This window comes from Jaculus jaculus, chromosome 10, assembly GCF_020740685.1.
Source record: "Jaculus jaculus isolate mJacJac1 chromosome 10, mJacJac1.mat.Y.cur, whole genome shotgun sequence".
NCBI classification, from domain to species: domain Eukaryota; kingdom Metazoa; phylum Chordata; class Mammalia; order Rodentia; family Dipodidae; genus Jaculus; species Jaculus jaculus.
In genome coordinates, this window is record NC_059111.1 from 25081464 (window position 1) to 25102622 (window position 21159).

The following is a 21159-nucleotide window of genomic DNA, read 5'->3' on the forward strand; positions in this document are numbered from 1 at the left end:
AATTACCTTTTCTTATACTTTTATTTACTAGTTATCCTGATTTCTGGCAAAAAAAAAAAAAAAGTGGAAGAAAAGTGTCTCATAGATAAAAGATTTAACTAGCCTTTTGGTAAGAAAAATGTCAAATATAATCCCCCACAGTGTTAAGTAGTGTATTCAACTAGGAGGTTCTTTTTTTTTTTTTTTTTTTTTTGGTGGTTGAAACCTAACTGGATAGAAAAGCTTCCTGCTCAGAAATATTAAAAAATCAACTAGCTCAGCATCACTGTACATCTTCAAATTTTGTACTTAGATCCTTCCTCTCTGAATCTTGACATTGCTGTAGCAGTGCCTGGCCATGATCACTTCTTGCTGTGCATTTCAGCTATTTATGATAATTCCAAATTACCGTAAATCCATGAGAAATATACCCAGCCACACATTCATTGTTAACTGAAATGTGTGGGAAGTCCAAGGTCCAAGTTCCAGCAAGGTCCAGTGTCTGAGGAGGGCTTCTCTAGTGTGCCTTCACCTAGCTTCAAGGACGACTCCCTCCAGAGTCTTCTGTAAGGACACCTAACTCCATTCAGGAAGATATGAACTCGTGACCTACTTGCCTGTTGGCACTGATGTATATTAGGTATATTGCACCATACAAACTGAAGGAAACACACCCAGACCACTGGAGAAACCCAATGAGAGGGTTTCTCAACTTTAGTTCTAGCAATGTATATATACATATATATATATATATATATATATATATATATATATATAAATATTTACTTGAGGGCTGGAGAGATGGCTTAGTGGTTAAGCACTTGCCTGTGAAGCCTAAGGACCCCGGCTCAAGGCTCAGTTCCCCAGGACCCATGTAAGCCAAGGTGACACATGCATCTGGAGTTTGTTTGCAGTGGCTGCAGGCCCTAGCGTGCCCATTCTCTGTCGGTTACTCTCAAATAAATAAACAAAAATAAATTTACTTGAAAATGAAGGGAAGATAGAGAGAATGGGCACACCAGGGCCTCCTAGCCACTGCAAACGAACTCCAGACACATGTACCACCTTGTGCATCTGGCTTTATGTGGGTACCAGGGAATTGAACCTGGATCTTTGGGCTTTGCAGGCAAGTGCCTTAACTGCTGAGCTATCTCTCCATTCCATAGGCCATTTTCATGTTGAGGGATGGGGTGGATGTAGGACCTTCCACAGCCCTGTGGCCTCCACCCATAGATGCCAATGAGAAGCCCCCTGCCTTCAGCAGTTGTGATACTCAGAAATGTCTCCAGACATTGTTAAATGAAGTCTCGGGGGCAAAATGGGCTCTGGTTGGAAGCTCTGCTTTAAGCTAATTTTAATTTCCTGCATTACATTTGGACAGACATGACAATTCAGAGACCATGGGATCTTCTCACAAGTCACGTTTTACCTATGCCAGAACAGAAACAATCACAACTCGTAGTCCAGTAAGCCAGAAGGGTCGTCCTGTGAAATTTATTGACGTACACAGTTTGTTAAGTGACAGTAAATGTGGGTAACAGAAATGAGAGATGTTCAAACAAGCAATTTATGTCGCACTTTTTTAGCTTTCCCTTACTGTGACAAAATATCTGAGACAACCAAGTTAAAAGCAGAAAAGGTTTGTTTTTGGCTCATAGATTCAGAGGTTGCAGTCCCCAGTCACTCACTTGGCCTGTTGCTTTGAACTTGTAGTTTGTCAGTCCATCATGGTGGGGTGGGGGTGAGGCCCATGGCAAAGCTGAAGGACCCAGGTTCGATTCCCCAGGACCCACATTAGCCAGATGCACAAGGGGGCGCATGCGTCTGGAGTTCGTTTGCAGTGGCTGGGGGACCCTGTTGTGCCCATTCTCTCTCTCTCTCTCTCTCTCTCTCTCCTTCTTTCTCTGTCAAATAAATAAGTACTATTTTTTAAAAAAGTCAGATGATAGGTACAGTGGTGGAACACAGGAGTCCTGTTGCACAAAGGAGTTGTAGGCGTGTAGAAAGCATCAGGCTAAACATGAAGCCAACACATATGCCATCTGGAACACACAGTGGCAGTACGTGGGACTCCAGGGGTCTGGGCAATCCTGTCCCGTGGCCCACATAGGCACTCTCTCGGGCTGGAAGTTCCCTCAGCAGGCACTCCACATCCTGGCATCTCCTTGGGTATCCACTGTGGCACTAGCTGCATTTGTACAGCTTCACACATTACCCTTGCCAGTCAGGGGCTGCTGACAGGGACGCCTACTTGACCTCCCAGGCCGGCTGTCTCCTGAAATCTTGGTGGAAGCCTCCATGGTGCTTGCATTTTACATGCCTGTGGATGTCTGGAACTGCCACCAGCACAAGCTGAGAGGGGACAACTTGAACCACGCCTGCACCGTCCTGACGGCTGAACACAAGAGAGATCTCAGGGCAACAGTTCCCCAGCAAGCACACTGTCCTGAGACTGTTTTCCAAGGACAGGCCTTGAGTTCGCACCTCTACTCCTTAAAGCCTACAATGGGAGGGGTCTTCACCCTCAAGATGCCTTCAGAGCATGTTTGTTATTGTCCTGGTGCAGAATGTGTGTGTGTGTGTGCGCGTGTTTTTTTAAACAGTGTTAATCACTTTGGCAAATGCCTCCATGGGAGCCTTTAAATCCACTAACTTCATAGGCTGGAGAGATGGCTTAGCGGTCAAGGCATCTACCTGCAAAGCCAAAGGACCCGGGCTCGTTCCCCCAGGACCTGTGTAAGCCAGATGCATAAGGTGGCACATGTTCATTTGCAACAGCTAGAGACCCTGGCACACCTATTCTGTCTCTTAAATGAAATATAAATCCACTACATTCTTGCACAAACTGCAAGTTTTCCATATCATTCTGCTCTGTTTTTTCACTCCAAGTTTTCACTGAGAACTTGGTTAAAAGCAGGCAGCAGTAACCATGCCACAGCCACTTGCTCTAGGTCTGCTTCCTAGTACTAGCTAGTTATCGTATCTGGCGGGTCCCCAGCGTAGCCTCTTCTGATAGAGCTCCATCAGCATCTGGTCTTCTCAACCCTTAGGGGATAGCTCGTTAAGCTGTGTTTTCAGACTCCTAATGTTCTCTAGCCTGCTTCTTCCAAACTCCTCCCACGAGCCAAGTTCAACAGCTGTGAACCCCATCGTCAAGAAAATTCATAGCAAAGATCCCATTGCATAGCTGTTTCCTCTGGATTTAAACTGTTCCTCCTGAAGGGGGGCGGGGGGGTTGGGGTGGGGACGGTTCTCCAGGATCATGAAAATCACAAGTAACTTCTAAGACTCACAAGGCCCCTCCCCAGGTGTATGACTGCTGGTGGAGAGGAGACTTTGGGGAGCCACCTGCACATTGCACAGAGGGCTCCGGTGATGCAGCCTTCCTTCACAAGTTGTTACATGTTGGGGGGGCTGGCTTTCAGTGATGCAGCTGCCCAAGTCACCCATGCGCATGTAAGTAATCCCTCATTCATGTTCCTGTAAGTGACCCCAATAAAGAAACTCACTGATTCACCAAGCTGGACTTGAATAGAACTGTTTCTTTGGTCTATCACTGCCCTTTCCATCTGGGGCGAATGAAAATAAAGACTCCCCGGGACAAGTCACATTATAGATTCCACTTCTGGGGACTGATTTCCTATACCAGCTTTCTGTCACTGTGCCATGGTACATGACATAGAACAGGTGGGTTGTCGTGGTTCATGGTTTTGGTCACTATCAGCCCGTGGTTGCCTGGCTCATTGCTTCTGAGCCTGCGACAATGCAGTCCATCACGGAGGGCAGGTGTAGTGGAGCAAAGTGGTTTACCTGCGGTGTCTAGGAAGCAAAGAGAGGAAGGGCAGGTATCTCAACATCCTCTTGAGGGTCTGCCCCTAAGAAGGACCTGCCCCTAAGGAGCTAAGTTCCTTCCCCAGGTTCTACCTCCTAAAGGTCTACTGCTTCTCAGAAGCACCGTAGAATCTTGGGTTGACAACCAAGGTTTTATGAGATGAGCCTCTGATGAGTGCTTATTCCAACTGTGATGGACGTTCACTCACTGAATGACATTCAACCAATGAAATGCAAATCAGACAGGATTGAGTATTGAGTATTGGCCTGAACTTAAACGGGTAAGAGTCCTGTAAATAAATGAGATGTCTGTTATCCTAGCTGCTAAGATTCCTAAATCAAATGCAAGGTTCCTGATGGTATGTGAGTCAAGGAAATTTAGATGTGAAGTTAAACTGTTTACCTGTGATCTGTTATACCTTAAGACGGACATGCCATACTTAGTAATATGGCATCTAAACCACCTTTTGACTCTAAAATTTTATTATTGTAATTGTTGGGATGAAAGAGAAAATTTAAACATTTACAGGTATGCAATAATGTGCTTATACCAACTTATACAACCATTTTTGGTTAATTTTTTTAGTTTTTTGAGGTAGGATCTTACTGTAGCCCAAGATGACCTGGAATTCACTATGTAGTCTCAGGGTGGCCTTGAACTCACAGTGATTCTCCTACCTCTGCCTCCAGGGTCTCAATGCAGCTCACGCTGGCCTGGAACCCACAGTGGTCCTTCTGCCTCAACCTCTGGCGTATAAGAAATTACAGGCATGAGCCACCACAACCAGTTTAGAATGCCATCATTAAACTTGGAAAATGTCCCCCCCCCCCCAGAATCATCTAGGCATAGAAGCAACATCTCTTTTTGAAATGGGACTTGCATAATTGCAGGGTACTATAAAGAGATGCTGACACAATTTATATGTTGGCTGTATTAACTGCAGAATGTGACCAAGAGGACTGAGGTTCATGTTAAAGCTATGTGAGTGCATGTCTACAGGAGTTGTCTATCGTGTGTGTGTGTTTATTTTTTACAATGGAAGATGTTCTATAAAATTAGTTAATACAAGAGTTAGTCCACTAAATTATTCCAGTTATTCCAGCTAAAGAAGAAGGTGGCCTTAAAGTGAGTTTCCAATCTCTATTTTTCACTTATTAAAAGTGTTGGGGGGGGGTGCTGGAGAGATAGCTTAGTGGTTAAGGCATTTGCCTGCAAAGCTAAAGGATCTCAGTTCAACTCTCCAGGACCCACGTAAGCCAGATGCACAAGGGGGCGAGTGCATCTGGCGTTTGAAGTGGCTGGAGGCCCTGGCGTGACCATTCTCCCCCCCCCCCCCGCCTCTCTCTCTCTCTCTCTGCCTCTTTCTCTCAAATAAATAAATAAATAAATAAATAAATAAATAAATAAATAATATTTTTAAAGTGTGCCAAGATGCCCAACTCAAATGTTGGTATAGTGTAGCAGCATAATACTGTCATTACCAAACTTAGTAACTAGCTTATTTTATGTAGCAGGATAATGTACCACACACTAGCTGTTACTCAGTGAATCTGGGACAGAAAGGATTTTAAAATATATACATTATTCCAGCACAGTAGAACATACCTAGAGTTCCAGCTACTCAGTAGGCTTAAACACAAGGATTTCTTGAGCCTAGGAATTTGGGGCCAGCTAGAGCAGTTTAATGAGACCTACTTTTAAAAATCAAAACCTCAGGGCTGGAGGGATGGCTTAGCAGTTAAGGTGTTTGCCTGCAAAGCTGAAAGACCCAGGTTCGATTCCCCAGGACCCACATTAGCCAGATGCACAAGGGGGTGCATGCATCTGGAGTTCGTTTGCAGTGGCTGGGGGCCCTGGCATGCCCATTCTCTCCCCCACACCTTTCTTTGTCAAACAAATAAATAAAATAAAATAAAATATTTAAAAATCAAAACTTCACAAAATCTATACTTTTACCAAACCCTCAAATAGTTTGTAAATCAGTTTTCAAATACACCTGTATTTTCCCGCACGAGGAAGATTGTAAACTAGAATTATTGCCATGCTGCAAATGTCTGATGCTCATGAGCACAGTTTGGATGTTTTGCTGCCATTTCTAGATATTACTTCAGCCATATTCTAATGGACAGGTAGCTTTTCTAATGAGTAATGGCAGACCAATGTTGGCAACTGTTAAACTGTTACAGCTTGCATCAAGTTGTAAATAACTTCACGTTTCATCATTGTGTAAATGCCATCAGAGATGTATGCCAGCTAGCTAAATTCAGTGGGATATCCTGGGAAGTGTCACTTTATTGTATTGCCAATGTGAGCTGGTACTATTATGTTGGCCCACTTATAAATAACAGGAACAAAAAGCCCAAGAGTTCCAACAATTGAAACCAGAAGAAAAGTCCACAGAAACATCCGGTCAAGAACTTGGGCTATGAATTTCCAGTCTTCAACAACCTGTTGCAAAAAAAGAAAGAAAAGAAAAGTATATGTAAATACATCCGTGTACATATTTTCAGATACAAACATTTAACCTAAACTCATGCAGAGAGAACCTGGCTCCACGGGTCTGAGCCATCTCAATGGAAAGGACCACTGCGCCTACTAAGAAGCCAAGTCATTTCCTTCCCAGGGACTTCTTGTGCCCTGAGCCTTTTGGAAGCACAGGGTCTTTACAGGTCCCAGACCCAAGCTGTGGAATAACTTAGAATTTAGGATATTGTAAACACTCTACTACTGCCCTGTGTGTAAGCAATCCTCCTGAAAATAAAACTTTTCCTGATCTAAGTGAGATGGTCTCAGCCCTTTTGCATAAGACTTTGCAGACATTTATTAAATTCCTTATTATCATGCTGGGCGAGGTGGTGCACACTTTTAATTCTAGCAATCGGGAGGCAGAGGTAAGAGGAGCGCCATGAGTTCAAGGCCACCAAGGCCACCCTGAGACTACATAGTGAATCCCAGGTCAGCATGGGCTAGAACAAGACCCTACCTTGAAACCTGACACCCCCCCCCGAATTCCTCATTACTTAATAAATATCCACAATTTTCAAGACTCCACAAATAGCTTTAGACCTTATAAACTAAATCAATTATACTGCCACTAAATAGAAACTGCAAGTCCAAAACATTAAACGTTTGAAAAAAATAAGTTTGGGGCTGGAGAGATGACTTTGGGGTTAAGGTGCTTTCCTATGAAGCCTAAGGACCCAGGTTCGATTCCTCAGTACCCACACAGGCCAAATGCACAAGGTTGTGCATGCTTCTGGAGTTCATTTGCAATGCCTAGAGGCCCTGGTGTGCCCATTCTCTTTTCCTTGCTCTCTCTCCTTTCAAATAAATAAAAATAATAAAACATTTTTTAAAAAAAGTAAGTTTGGTAGCTGGCCGTGGTGGCACACACCTTTAATCCCAGCACTCAGGAGGCAGAGGTAGGAGGATCACAGAGAGTTCAAGGCCACCCTGAGACTCCATAGTGAATTCCAGGTCAGCCTGAGCTAGAGTGAGACCCTACCTCAAAAAACAAAAAACAAAACAAGCAAACAAACAAAAAGTAAGTTTGGCACAGTGGTACATGTCTGTAGTCCTAGTTACTTGGGAGGCTGAGGTAGGAGCCCAGAAGTTCAGGACAGCCTGGACAACACAGTGACACCTCCATCTCAAACAACTAAAAGAAGAGTCACAATTCATCAGCTAAACAAGGTGGTCATGCTGCAATCCCAGTACTCAGGAAGTTGAAGCAGGAGACTGAGAATACAAGGCAAACCTGAGTCAAATGAGACTCTGTCTAAAAAAAAAAAAAGAGCCAGGCGTGGTGGCGCACACCTTTAAGCCCAGTACTCAAGAGGCAGAGGTAGGAGGATCGCTGTGAGTTCGAGGCCACCCTGAGACTACATAGTGAATTCCATGTCAGTCTGAGCTAGAGTGAGACCCTACCTCAAAAAACAAAAACAAACAAAAAAAAAGTAGAAGGAAGGGGGTAAAGGTATATTTCAAATACTTCTTTTGTAGTTTTTAGAAAAATATTTTACTTATTTATTGGGGGGGGCAGATAAAAAGAGAGAATGGACATACCAGGGCCTCCAGCCACTGCAAACGAACTCCACATGCATGCGCCCCCGGTCCTTAGGTTTCATAGGCAAATGCCTTAACTGCTACGCCATTTCACCAGCCCCAAATAATTCTTTTGAAAAGAAGGCTGTTAAAGGCTTGGAGTAAAGGTAAGTGATGGAGTATTTACTTAGCATGCATGAGTCCAGAAGTCAAACCCTACTACAAAAGCTTTAAAAGAGGGTGTTTATTTTATCAGATTATTTTACCTGCTAGAAAAATTTCCATTAAAAAACAAAAACAAAAAACTGGAGATAAGCCAGGCGTGGTGGCACACACCTTTAAACCCAGCACTTGGGAGGCAGAGGTAGGATTGCCGTGAGTTTGAGGCCACCCTAAGACTACACAGTGAGTTCCAGGTCAGCCTGGACAGGAGTGAGACCCTACCTCATAAAACCAAAAAAAGGGCTGGAGAGATGGCTTAGCAGTTAAGCGCTTGCCTGTGAAGCCCAAGGACCCTGGTTCGAGGCTCGGTTCCCCAGGTCCCACGTTAGCCAGATGCACAAGGGGGCGCACGCGTCTGGAGTTCGTTTGCAGAGGCTGGAAGCCCTGGCATGACCATTCTCTCTCTCTCCCTCTAGCTGTCTTTCTCTCTGTGTCTGTCGCTCTCAACTAAATAACTTAAAAAAAAAAAAAAGAAAAACCAAAAAAAAAAAAAAAAACCTGGGCATGGGGACTGGAGAGATGGAGCCCTTCATACATCTGGCTTTAAGTGGGAACTGGCTTTGCAAGCAAGTGCCCTTAACCACTAGCCATTCCCAGCTAACAGTTTTGTTTTAGCAAATCGGGTAATCTTACCACTTCCTATAAAAACACAAAATAACTTACTCCTTTCATTCATTTTTATGGCTTTTTGATGTAAAGTCTCACTCTGTAGTGCCAGGTTGGCCTTGAACTCATGAAAATCCTCCTACCTCTGCCTCCCTAGTGCTGGGATTAAGCATGTGCGCCACCACACACAGCTATGTTTGTTTGTTTGTTTTTTAATGTGTATGTGTGAGAGAGAATTGGCACACCAGAGCCTCCAGCCACTACAATTGAATTCAAGACACGTGTGCCATCTTGTGCGCATGTGTGACTTTGCGTGTTTGCATCACATTCTGCAACTGGCCTATGTGGGATCTGGAGAGTCGAACCTGGGTCCTAGGCTTCACAGGCAAGCACCTTCACCTCTAAACTATCTCTCCAGCCCTGACCCCCTTTCTTGAGACAAGGTCTCACTATATAGCCCAGGCAAACTTTGAACTTTCTAGGCAGTCCAGGCCGGTCTCTATTTCCCAATCTCCCTGCCTCAGTCTTCTGAACATTGGGATTATAGGTGTGTGCCACCATGCTTATTGGCACCTTACACCTTTCAGTTTTACTAATATTTCTTTACGCGTGTGTGGTGTACAAGCAAGCCGGCATGTTAGTATGAGGGGTGTGCATGCGTCTGCACATGCATGTGGAAGGAAAAGGGCAACCCTGTGTGGCATTCCTCATGGATGCCACCACCGCCTTTTTGAGACAGGGTCTCTCATTGCCCTGCGGCTTAAGAATGAGGTTAGACTGGCTGGCCAGGGGGCTCTAGGGGTCCTCCTGTCTCCACCGCCCCCCCCCCAGCGGTGGCATTACGGGCGCATGACTCTATGCCTAGCACATTATAAGTCCTGGAGGTTTAACTCATGTCTTCACGAACGCAAGGCAAGCAATGTAACAAATGAGCTATCTTCCAAGTCAATTTTATTAATATTCTCTTGTAAATGATCTACCAAAAAGGTTTTCTAGAAAAATATCTTGTCTGAACCTAAAAACCTACATTGGGCTCATTAAAAAAAAAAAAAAAAAAAAACAAGCATGGTGGCGCACACCTTTAATCCCGGCACTCAGGAGGCAGAGGTAGGAGAATCGCCGTGAGTTCAAGGCCACCCTGAGACTACATAGTGAATTCCAGGTCAGCCTGGGCTAGAGTGAGACTCTACCTCAAAAAAAAAAAAAAAAAAAAAAAAAGGAGGTCTACATCAAGAATATTCCTTAATTGGGCTGAAGAAATGACTAGAAGTTAAGGCACTTGCCTGCTAATCCTAAGGACCAGGGTTCAATTCCCCTGTACCCATGATGTAAGGCTAGATGCACAAAGTGGCACAGGTGTCTGGCGTTTGCAGTGGCTAGCGGTCCTGGCATGCTGATATTCTCTCTCTCTTTCTCTCTCTCTCCCTGCCTGACTCATAAATAAATAAATACATAAATGGATAAAATATTTTATAAGAAACAATATTCCTTAATCATCTCCGCTTTGAGACAAGGTATCTCACTGAGACCAGAACTCACCGATTAGGCTAGAAGTAAGTAGTCAGAAAGCCCTGAAGACCCTCCTGCCTCTGTCTCCCCAGCACTGCAGTGACAGGCCACTGCACCCAGCTTGCACATGAGCACTGAGAATCTGAATTCAGGTCCTCTGGTTGCACAGCAAGCACTTTATCTACTAAGCCAACCCTCCAACCCTCCCACCCCCAATAAAATAACTTTTGACAAATCACAATGCAGTTGTGCCTGACTTCAGAATTCAAATTCAGAAGCAAAGTTACTGAAGATAAACTTAAATGATAAATCATTTCAGAGTCAAAAGTAAAGGGGCTGGAGAGATGGCTTAGTGGTTAAGCGCTTGCCTGTGAAGCCTAAGGACCCCGGTTTGAGGCTCGATTCCCCAGGACCCACATTAGCCAGATGCACAAGGGGGCGCACGTGTCTGGAGTTCGTTTGCAGAGGCTGGAGGCCCTCGTGTGCTCATTCTCTCTCTCTCTCTATCTGCCTCTTTCTCTGTCTGTCGCTCTCAAATAAATAAATAAAAATAAGAAAAAAATTTTAAAAATAAGGGCAAAATGGCAGAGGAGATGGCGCTGAAGAACACTTACAAGCCTGTCAACCCAAGTTCAATTCCTCAGCAGTCATGTAAAGCCAGACATAAAGTGGCACACACATTTTTATTTGTTTGTTTTATTTTTGAGGTAGGGTCTTGCTCTTTCCCAGGCTGACCTAGAATTCACTATGTGCTTTCAGGCTGGCCTCAAATTCACAGCAACCCTCCTACCTCTGCCTTCTGAGCACTTTGTGACACATACAATTAAAAATATATATTTTATTTATTTATTTGAGGGAAAGACAGATAGAAAGAATGGGCACATCAGGGCCTCTAGCCACTGCAAACGAATTCCAGATGCAAGCACTACCTTGTGCATCTGGCTTACATGGGTACTTGGGAATTGAACCTGGGTTCTTAGGCTTGGCAGTTAAGTACCTTAACTGCCAAATCATCTCTCCAGCCCTGGCACATGCATTTTTAATCTCAAACATATCTTCAACATAGGAGGCAGAACTAGGAGAATCTGAAAGCTCATGGGCCTGCCAGACCAACACATGCAGCAGCAAAACAATGAGAAATTCTGTCTCAAAGAAGGAAGGAGAGGACAGACACCTCAGTGTTGTCCTCAGACCTTCACATACATGCTGTGGTATGCACACACCCCACACACACAAGGGAGGGAGGAAGGAAGGAAGGGGGACGATCAGCATTTTTGAAATGCATACCAAATTTTCTTGAGGGCTAGAGAGATGGCTTAGTGGTTAAGGCACTTGCCTGTGAAGCCAAAGGACCCAGATTCGATTCCCTAGAACCCACATAAGCCAGATGCACAAGTTGGCACATGCCTCTGGAGTTTGTTTGCAGTGGCTAGAGGCCCTGATGTGTGCCTTCTCTCTCTCTCATAAAGAAATTAAAAAAGGGCTGGAAAGATGGCTTGTGTTTAAGGCACTTGCTGCAAAGTCTAAGGACACATGTTCAACTCTCCAGATCCCACGTGAGCCAGATGCACAAACGTGAGGCAAGAGCGAGGTCACACATGACCACTAGGTGGCACAAGCATCTGGAGTTCAATTTCAGTGGCTGATGAGCTGGTGCGTCAATTTTCTCTTTCTCTCAGAGGAAACAGAGTGGTAAGATTTGTGTAAATGCCCACTGGCAATGGTTTTTATGGAAACACATTTGAATAAAGCTCTTTTATATAAAAGTGTGTTGGGGGGCACTGGAGAGATGGCTTAGCAGTTAAGGTGCTTGCCTGCAAAGCCTAAGGACCCAGGTTCGATTCCCCAGAACCCACGTAAGCTAGATGCACAAGGTGGCACATGAACCTGGAGTTTGTTTGCAGTGGCTAGAGGCCCTGGTGTGTCCATTCATTCCCTCTCTCTCTCCCTCTCCCTCCCTCCATCTCTCTCTCTCTCCCTCCCCTCACAAATAAATAAAATTTTTTTAAAAAAGAAAAGCGTGTGGACACTTCTGTTCTTCAGTCTACACCTGGTCATGAGGGCTGTTCTGAAGGATTACAGACACTTCCCTTGCCACAGAAGCAGACACATGGTTTAGACACAAGCCACAGACCTCCTGGACGTCATTCTCCTTCGCGACGTGTCTCGTGATGTAGCGAATAGAGTCAAGGGCAGCTTCCAGCGTGTTCCTGGAAGACTTCGGTCTGCTCTCGCTCTCGCTTTCCTCTGTCTGATTGAAGTACCTGTCCACGTGGCTTCTCATGCAGAGCACTTTGGGAAGCTGGTGGAGGAATATCTTGCGGACCCAGGGAGCCATCGCATTGTGGGTTGAGGAAGAGCGATGGTGAATGTTGATGGCGAAGACGGTCACCATGATGGAGAGTGTCACGAAAATCATGGTGAACACCAAGTACTCCCCGATGAGTGGTATCACTTTGGAGGACGAGGGTATGATCTCTTCAATTACCAGTAGGAAGACCGTCAGAGAGACGAGCACCGACGTGCACAGACTGATCTTCTCACCTTCGTACGAGGGGAGGTAGAAGACGACGACGGTCAGGAAGGACAGCCCGATGCAGGGGACGATGAGGAACAAGGTGTAAAAGAGAGGCAGCCGCTTAATGACGAAGGAGTAGGTGACGTGCGGGTACCAGCAGCAGCCATCTGTCCTGTTCCCTTTGCGCCCCGTCGCGCTCACGATTTCCCACTCCCCGTTATCAAAAAAGTCTGTCCTGTCCACATCTTGGTCCTCGAGGATTATGTCCACCTGGGACCCGTCATAGGTCCACGAGCCAAACTTCATGGAGCAGTTTTGGAGGTCAAATGGGAAAAACGTGACATCGATAGTACAAGAGCTCTTGTAGTTGGCTGGCTGTGTCCAGGTGACGGTGCCATTGTGCCTGACGACCGTTTTTGTGCTCGCTCCCTCGAAACGTCCATCGGCACTAAGATAAACACACACACGCGGTAACAGTGCAAAAATCAGGGCGGGTGTGGCGGCGCACACCTTTAATCCCAGCACTTGGGAGGCAGAGGTAGGAGGATCACTGTGAGTTCAAGGCCAGCCAAAGACTACATACTGAATTCCAGGTCAGCCTGGGCTAGAGCAAGATCCTATTTTGAAAAACAAAACAAACAAACAAACAAAAAAAACAATCAAGCAATACTGGGCTGGAAAGATGGCTCAGCAGTTAAAGCACTTGCCTGCATGCAAAGCCTAATGACCTGGGGTTGATTTCCTGGTACCCACGTAAAAGCCAGATGCACAAAGTGGCACGTGCATCTGGAGTTCGTTTGCAGCAGTTGGGGGCCCTGGCATGTCCATTCTCTCTCTGTCACTCTGCTTGCAGATAAATAAATAAAATATGTTTTTAGGGCTGGAGAGATGGCTTAGCAGTTAAGCACTTGCCTGTGAAGCCTAAGGACCCCGGTTCGAGGCTCGGTTCCCCAGGTCCCACGTTAGCCAGATGCACAAGGGGGCGCACGCGTCTGGAGTTCGTTTGCAGAGGCTGGAAGCCCTGGCGTGCCCATTCTCTCTCTCTCCCTCTATCTGTCTTTCTCTCTGTGTCTGTCGCTCTCAAATAAATTAATTAATTAATTAAAAAATATATTTTTTAAAAAAAATTAAGCAACCCAAGCACACATTTTACAGGCCTAATACGTAAGAAAGCCTGAAACTAAGAGCAAAATAAACTTTAAATTATTAGCTGTCTAAATGTCTGCCCCATGTAGAGGACCCTGCTCTAGGGACACCTTTCTTACATGGCTCATTCCACTGGAACTGAACCTACTTGCCCACATCTCCACGTGGACTGACAAACCCACATTCCTCAGAACCTGGAGATTTCAGTGGCTGAATAAGACCTCATGTTCTATATGAAATGGAGTTCTGCTATTTATACCCTAGGCACACACAGAACTAGAACCCAAGGCCACATTCCTAGCCTCCCTGCACAGTGCTCTTCCTCCTCTACCACGCCAGTAGACACCTTCTACAGTTGGGGTGACGAGGGCAACAGTGTCTCCTGGGCTCTCCCGCAAGGGAGCCCCTGCACTAGAGTGCCTCAGCTACTGGCAGAACTCCCAGGACGTGGTTTCCTCCAAATCTGGCTCTTCAAGTCCATGTGCCCTTTGCACAGTACTATGCAATATATCCATGCTTAGTATAAAAGTGCTTTCAAATACTAAGAGTGGTTACTGCATTTTGTTACTTTACAAGCTCTGTTCACCCTTCACGATTGGATATGGGATTGAAAGGTTTCAAAGAGCTTTTTAAACTATTTAAAGCACTTAGAAGGCAGAGAGGTAGGAGGATCAACAAGAGTTCGAGGCCACCCTGAGACTACGTAATGAATTCTAGTTCAGCCTGAGCTAGAATGAGACCCTACCTCGAAAAACCAAAACTAAACTAAAATAAAACAAAACATTACTTATGGGCTGGAGAGATGGCTTAGCGGTTAAGCGCTTGCTTGTGAAGCCTAAGGACCCCAGTTCGAGGCTCGGTTCCCCAGGTCCCACTTTAGCCAGATGCACAAGGGGGCGCACGCGTCTGGAGTTTGTTTGCAGAGGCTGGAAGCCCTGGCGCGCCCATTCTCTCTCTCTCCCTCTATTTGTCTTTCTCTCTGTGTCTGTCGCTCTCAAATAAATAAATAAAAATTTTAAAAAAACCATAAAACCCTATAGCTCTATCTCAACAACCTGCGTTCTCTACTCCAAGCCTGTAGAGCAGCTTTAAAAAAAAAAAATTACTTACTTATGAGAAGACAGAGAGACAGAGAGAGACAGAGAGAGAGAGAATATGGGTGTGCCAGGGCTTCTTGCTGCTACAAAATAAACTTCAGACATGTGCAGCACTTTGTGCCTCTGGTTTTGTGTGAAATGGAACCCTGGCCAGCAGGTTTTGTAAGTAAGAGCCTTTAATTGCTGAGCCATCTCCTTAGTCCCTCAAAGATCAATTCTGCTTAGGATTTCCTCTATCCTCATGTCACATGAAGTAAATGTGACCATGCTTTAGAAAATAAACACAAATTCCCAGATCTGCTCTGAGATGATCTTAGGGGAAAAAAAAAATCAAGCTGGTACTCAGACATATCCTCTACCCCCACTAAAAATATCACCCTCTTGGGCTGGAGAGATGGCTTAGTGGTTAAGCGCTTGCCTGTGAAGCCTAAGGACCCCGGTTCAAGGCTCGGTTCCCCAGGTCCCACGTTAGCCAGATGCACAAGGGGGCGCACGCGTCTGGAGTTCGTTTGCAGAGGCTGGAAGCCCTGGCACGCCCATTCTCTCTCTCTCCCTCTATCTGTCTTTCTCTCTGTGTCTGTCACTCTCAAATAAATAAATAAAAAAAAAGAAAAAAATTTTAAAAATATCACCCTCTGCTAGGCGTGGTGGTGCACGCCTTTAAATCCCAGCACTCAGGAGGCAGAGGTAGGAGCATCACCATGAGTTCAAGGCCAGCCTGAGACTACTTAGTGAATTCCAGGTCAGCCTGGACTAAAGTGAGACCCTACCTCAAAAAAACAAACAAATAAAAAAAAAATCACCCTTGGTAAGACCCTACTGCTGAAGACTCCACATACTTGGGCTGCAAGGTCATTAAGAAATCCTGCTGGAGCTGAGCTGAAAACCTCCTCCATGTAGACCAGCTGACAGAAAGTTGGAAAAAGCCATGCTGCGTGCAGTTCAATGGGAGAGAGAGAAATCACCAGTGAAGATACTCAACAGTGGACACTGTAGTCCTTACCTTTGGCCAGTCAGGCCAAATGAGCCAACTGGTGCAATAGTGGCATGTTTGTTATGGGGGAAACCAACTGCCTTCTAGTTTGACTGGAGGCAGATGTAGGAGGATTGCTGTGAGTTCAAGGCCACCCTGAGACTACATAGTGAATTCCAGGTCAGCCTGGGCTACAGTGAGACCCTACCTTGAAAAAACAAAAAGAAAAAAAAATCACCCTCAAAACACACCTAGACTGGCTACCTATAAAGATGCTGAACTTGTAATTAATCCAACATTCCATATCATAGGAAAATGACACTGTCATATTACAATGACAATATAACATCTAAACAAAATTAGAAGGGTATATACTAAACTTAAAATATGACCTCAATTATAAAGCCCCCCCCCCAAATAAATCTGGACATCTGTCAAATACGCAGCCTCTTAAATAAACGGATAATGAAGATGTCACACTGCCTTGGGGCAGCCCTTATCCCACCATATGAGATCTATATGACCTTAGACAAGTGTAAGTACCTTAGGCCCGTGTACAATGGAGATGGCATACCTAGCAAAGGAGGTTATTGTTATGCTTTTATTTATTTATTTTGGTCTTTTGAGGTAGGGTCTCACTAGCCCAGGCTGACCCGGAATTCACTATGTAGTCTCAAGGTGCCTTCAAACTCATGGTGATCCTCCTACTTCTGCCTCCTCAGTGCTAGGATTAAAGGTGTGCACCACCACACCCAGCACATGAGGTTATTGTGAGAATCAAATGACATAAAGCATAGAAGGCGCTTGTTGGCATATTGCCAACCATATGTAAGTTTACTTGTTATATGTCTAAGCTAATAGCAATGATAGCTTCTAATTTCTCTCACCCTGTACTTTTATGGACATTTTTTTTTTACAGACTTCAGAAATCAGATAATACTTTTAGGATAAAAAGAAAAAATAATATATCAGAGCCAGGGAGCTAGCTCAGTGATTAAAGGTGCTTGCTTGGAAAAGCTGCTGGCCCAGGTTCAATTCCCCAATGTCTATACCAGATGCACAATGTGGTGCTTATGTCTGGAGTTTGTTTGCAGTGACAAGACGTCCTGGTGTGCCCATTCTCTCTCCCTCTAACTTAAAGCATTAGAAAATAATATATCAAATAACAACAGAGAATCCATGAACCTGTGAGACAAAAGGGCATAAGGTCAAGTCATTTTGATTTTACATTAAACAGTTTTCAGGAGGGAGGAAAAAAATTACTAGTGCCTAATAAAGTTTTAACTTGAAAACATAAATTAGGGTATTTGGAATAGAACTTACTTATCAAACAAAACAATGTCTGGAATCCAGAGAGAGTCTGAAGGAACACGTATAATTTTAATTCCACCATAGTCGTCAGGGTTCCATCTTAACTTCACATCTATCCACTCCTTTAAAGATGACAAATTTATCTTAGTTTCAATCAAAACAAAAGTCAAAATAAGTTGAAACTATATTCGTTATCTTTGTTTGTTTTGTTTTTTTTGTTTTTTGTTTTTTTGGTTTTTTGAAGTAGGATCTCACTCTAGCCCTGAAATTCACTATATAGTTTCACGCTGGCCTCGAACAAACAGCAATCCTCCAATTTCTGCCTCTCGAGGGCTGGGATTAAAGGTGTGTACCACCAAGCCCAGCTTAAACTCTACCTTTTGTCAAACCCAGAAATTTTAGATCCCAATCATCTCTGCTTCCACTACAGAAGCCTACACCCACTGAGCGGAGCGGAGCCTGCCCCCCGTGCAGTGGCTGGGGCACTCCACTTGACGCCTTTCCTCTCACCATCTGAACATACTTAGGAATAGAAGCCATGGGTCCCCAAGGCCCAGGATCAGGGGAGCTTGGGGGAACCTTCTCTTCCAGCTATATTGTCACCTGATTTGGATGGGCTGCTTCATGCAAAGGGGAGTTATGCAAGCATGAGGATTTAAACTTGGGTTTCTGGGTGCCACAGTGTACCTGGAATCTGAGCTCTCGCCCACAGTGAGGAGGGAGGCAGAGACAAGAGAAGCTCTTGGGGCAGCTAACCTGACATGAGCAGCAGCAAACAACAAGAGACGCTGCCTCAAATAACGTGGAAGGTAAGCGGGGCGTGGTGGTGCACGCCTTTAATCCCGCACTCTGGAGGCAGAGGTAGGAGGATCGCCATGAGTTCAAGGCCACCCTGAGACTCCCTAGTGAATTCCAAGTCAGCCTGAGCCAGAGTGAGACCCTACCTCGAAAAACCAAAAAAAAGAAAGAAAGAAAGAAAGAAAGAAAGAAAGAAAGAAAGAAAGAAAGAAAGAAAGAAAAATAATAACAACACGGAAGGTGAGGACTGCCACCAGACGCTGTCCTCTGCACACCTTGGTAAGTGTGCATACCCACACGCACACATAGATACTTCATATACACACAAAAGATTAAGGTGATGATTGTTATTAAATAATAAGCAGTTACATTCTTGCTCCTTTTCATTGCATTCAGCGTAAAGGCCCAAATCCTTGTAGCGGCCTATGAGCTACTCCATGGGCTCCCATTACTTATTTGTCCCCATATCAGAGTCAGCCTGGTCTCCATAGAGCATGCAAGGGCGCATGCATGCACACACACGCACACAGGCTGAATGAGCGCACTAACTCCATCTACCCTCATCTCTCTGTGTTCTGGCGGTATGTCAAGGCCACGTATTTATGTTCCTTTTTGCTGTGAGTCCTACAATAACCAGTGGGGCCAGCCACTGGCTGGGCCCCTGTACCAATACCATACATACCTGTTTCAACCAGACATTTGTTGTCATTAGCTGATTTTTCTCATCCTATAAAATAAAAAAAAAGGTTCATCATTTTAGTTACCTAAACAGTGATTCTTTGAAAAATTTACATATTTTTATACAAACATTCCTGTCCTATAAGATGAATATTCTGTTCATCATTCTAGGCTCTGGGGCTGGATTAACAGTTAAAGCATTTGCCTGCAAAGCCAAAGGATACTGGTTCAACTCTCCAGGACCCACATAAGCCAGATGTATAAGGGAATGCATGTATCTGGAGTTCGTTTGCAGTGGCTGGAGGCCCTGGTACGCCCATTCTCTCTCTCCCTGTCTTTGCTTCTTTCTCTCTCTCTCTCAAATAAAGTTTAGAAAAAAACAAAAACTAGGCTCTTAGGGCTGGAGCTATGGCTCAGTGGGTAAAGTGCTTGACATGAGGCATGAGGGTCTGAGTTCGTATCTCCAGCACCCATATAAATGCCAGGCATGGAGGCATGTGCCTATAATCCCAGCACTCAAAAGGCAAAGACAGGGCAGGTCCCCAGGGCAAGCCGGCTAGCTAGATGAGCTGAATCAGTGAGCACCAGAGTCAATGAAAGACCCTGTCTTAATCAATAAATAAGGTGGAGAAATACTGAGGAAGACACCCAGTATCAACCTCTGACCTCTAAATAAACATATACACACACACACACCTATATCCACACATATCTACATCCACACACGCACACACATCACACACACTATTCCTTACACGTACTCTATATTTCAGATAAGCTATCTGTGGTGGTTTGACTCAGTACTTTATTAAAGCTTGTAATTTAGATCTCCTTCGGGCGGATCCTGGGGTCCAGCCCTAAGGTGTTTGTTACTGGGGGCGGATTTGAATTCCAGCAAAGCATATGCAGTGTGCTTCCTGGAGTTCCTGGAGTGTGCTTGCTTGTGCTGATGGTGGCTGTCCCCTCTCTGCGTGGATCTGGTAAAGGGGCCAGCTTCTTTCACTGTTATGGAACTTCCCCTGGATCTATAAGCTTCAGATCAATTCCCTTCCTCCAATAACCTGTGCCTGGTTTGGATGTTCATCCCAGCAACTGAAGCTGACTACAACACTACCCAAAGGTATATTGAATTTCCATGGTCTCACTTACTAGTCAAAAATCTGAGATATAAGCACCACGCTATGTGCTTGGCTCTATAACAAGAGAAAAGGCTGGAGATGAAGCCCACACTTCTATTCATTATAATACAGATCTTGAGTTCTGAGCAGACAGAATGTGGACGGGTATATGCGTAAGGGTCAGGAGAGATGGCATTCCTGAAGATTATTGCTTGTAGTCATTTACCTCTACCGAGGCAAAGGTCTGGGTCTGTCATGTAGACAGCGCCCTGCGGTCTTCACCTTCAGTGACAATTCATTAAGCTTTTAACATTTTACTTCCTAGAGAACCAGGTTCCCTCATACTTGTCATTTATTCCTTCCTGCTGCCCTAGATTTGCTATGCTAGTACTTGTCCAAGTTTTCAAGGCCTAATGAAAGTGACATTTCTTCCACTAAATTTTATTGAGATTTCGCAGAGTCACCTGAGCCAGTAACAGGTCGCCATATTCATCTACCATCAATAAACTGTAAGTATAGCCAACCCGGAGACTGAAAAAGGAGGCTTGGAGATGGCTTAGCGGTTAAACACTTGCCTGTGAAGCCTAAGGACCCCTGTTCAAGGCTCAATTCCCCAGGACCCACGTTAGCCAGATGTACAAGGGGGCGCATGTGTCTGGAGTTCGTTTGCAGTGGCTGGAGGCCCTGGTGCGCCCATTCTCTCTCTCTCTCTCTCTCCCTCTCTCTCTCTCTCTCTCTCTCTCTCTCTCTCTCTCTCTCTCTCTCTCTCTCTCTGCCTCCTTCTCTCTGTCACTCTCAAATAAAAAATAAACAAAAAAATTTTTTTTAAAACAGGAGGCTTAGTGTCATGGCTTAGTGGGTAAAAGCACTTTCTGGGCAAGCCTGATCACTGGGGTTCAGATCCCCCAAACCCATGTAAAGCCAGATGCATGATGCACATGTATGTAATCCCAATGTGCCTACAGCCATAGGAGGCAGAGCCAGAAGAATCCCCAAGCTCTCAGGCCAGCTAGTCTGGCATTCCCAGCGGTGGGAGGGAGGGAGAGAGGAAAGAAGGAAAGGAAGGAAGGAAGGAAGGAAGGAAGGAAGGCGGGAAGGATGGAGAGAGAGAGAAAGGAAATAAGGGAGGAGAGAAAGAAAGGAAGGAAGGAATGAAGGAAGGAAGGGAGGGAGGGAGGGAAGGAGGAGAGAGAGAAAGGAAGGGAGGGAGGGAGGGTAAGAGAGAGAGAGAAAGCAGACGGACCCTACTCAAACAAGGTGAAAGATGAGGACCGACACCTTCGTGCACACACAGTACAGACATCACTGGGCTGTTGCCCTTCCATTCT

At 45.0% G+C, this 21159-nt stretch overlaps 1 protein-coding gene across 1 annotated transcript in view; it reads right to left on the minus strand.

The window, feature by feature from the left end:
• Positions 1-6085: 6085 nt before the first annotated feature.
• Chrna5 (cholinergic receptor nicotinic alpha 5 subunit) overlaps positions 6086-21159 on the minus strand; it is a 41930-nt gene continuing 26856 nt past the window's right edge. Inside the window, exons 3-6 of the mRNA XM_045160890.1 lie at positions 18718-18762; positions 17250-17359; positions 12327-13158; positions 6086-6259 (exon numbers count right to left, since the gene is read on the minus strand). Of these exons, the coding sequence (XP_045016825.1) occupies positions 6098-6259; positions 12327-13158; positions 17250-17359; positions 18718-18744 (1131 nt within the window). The 5' untranslated portion in view covers positions 18745-18762 and the 3' untranslated portion in view covers positions 6086-6097. The remainder of the gene's footprint in view (positions 6260-12326; positions 13159-17249; positions 17360-18717; positions 18763-21159) is intronic.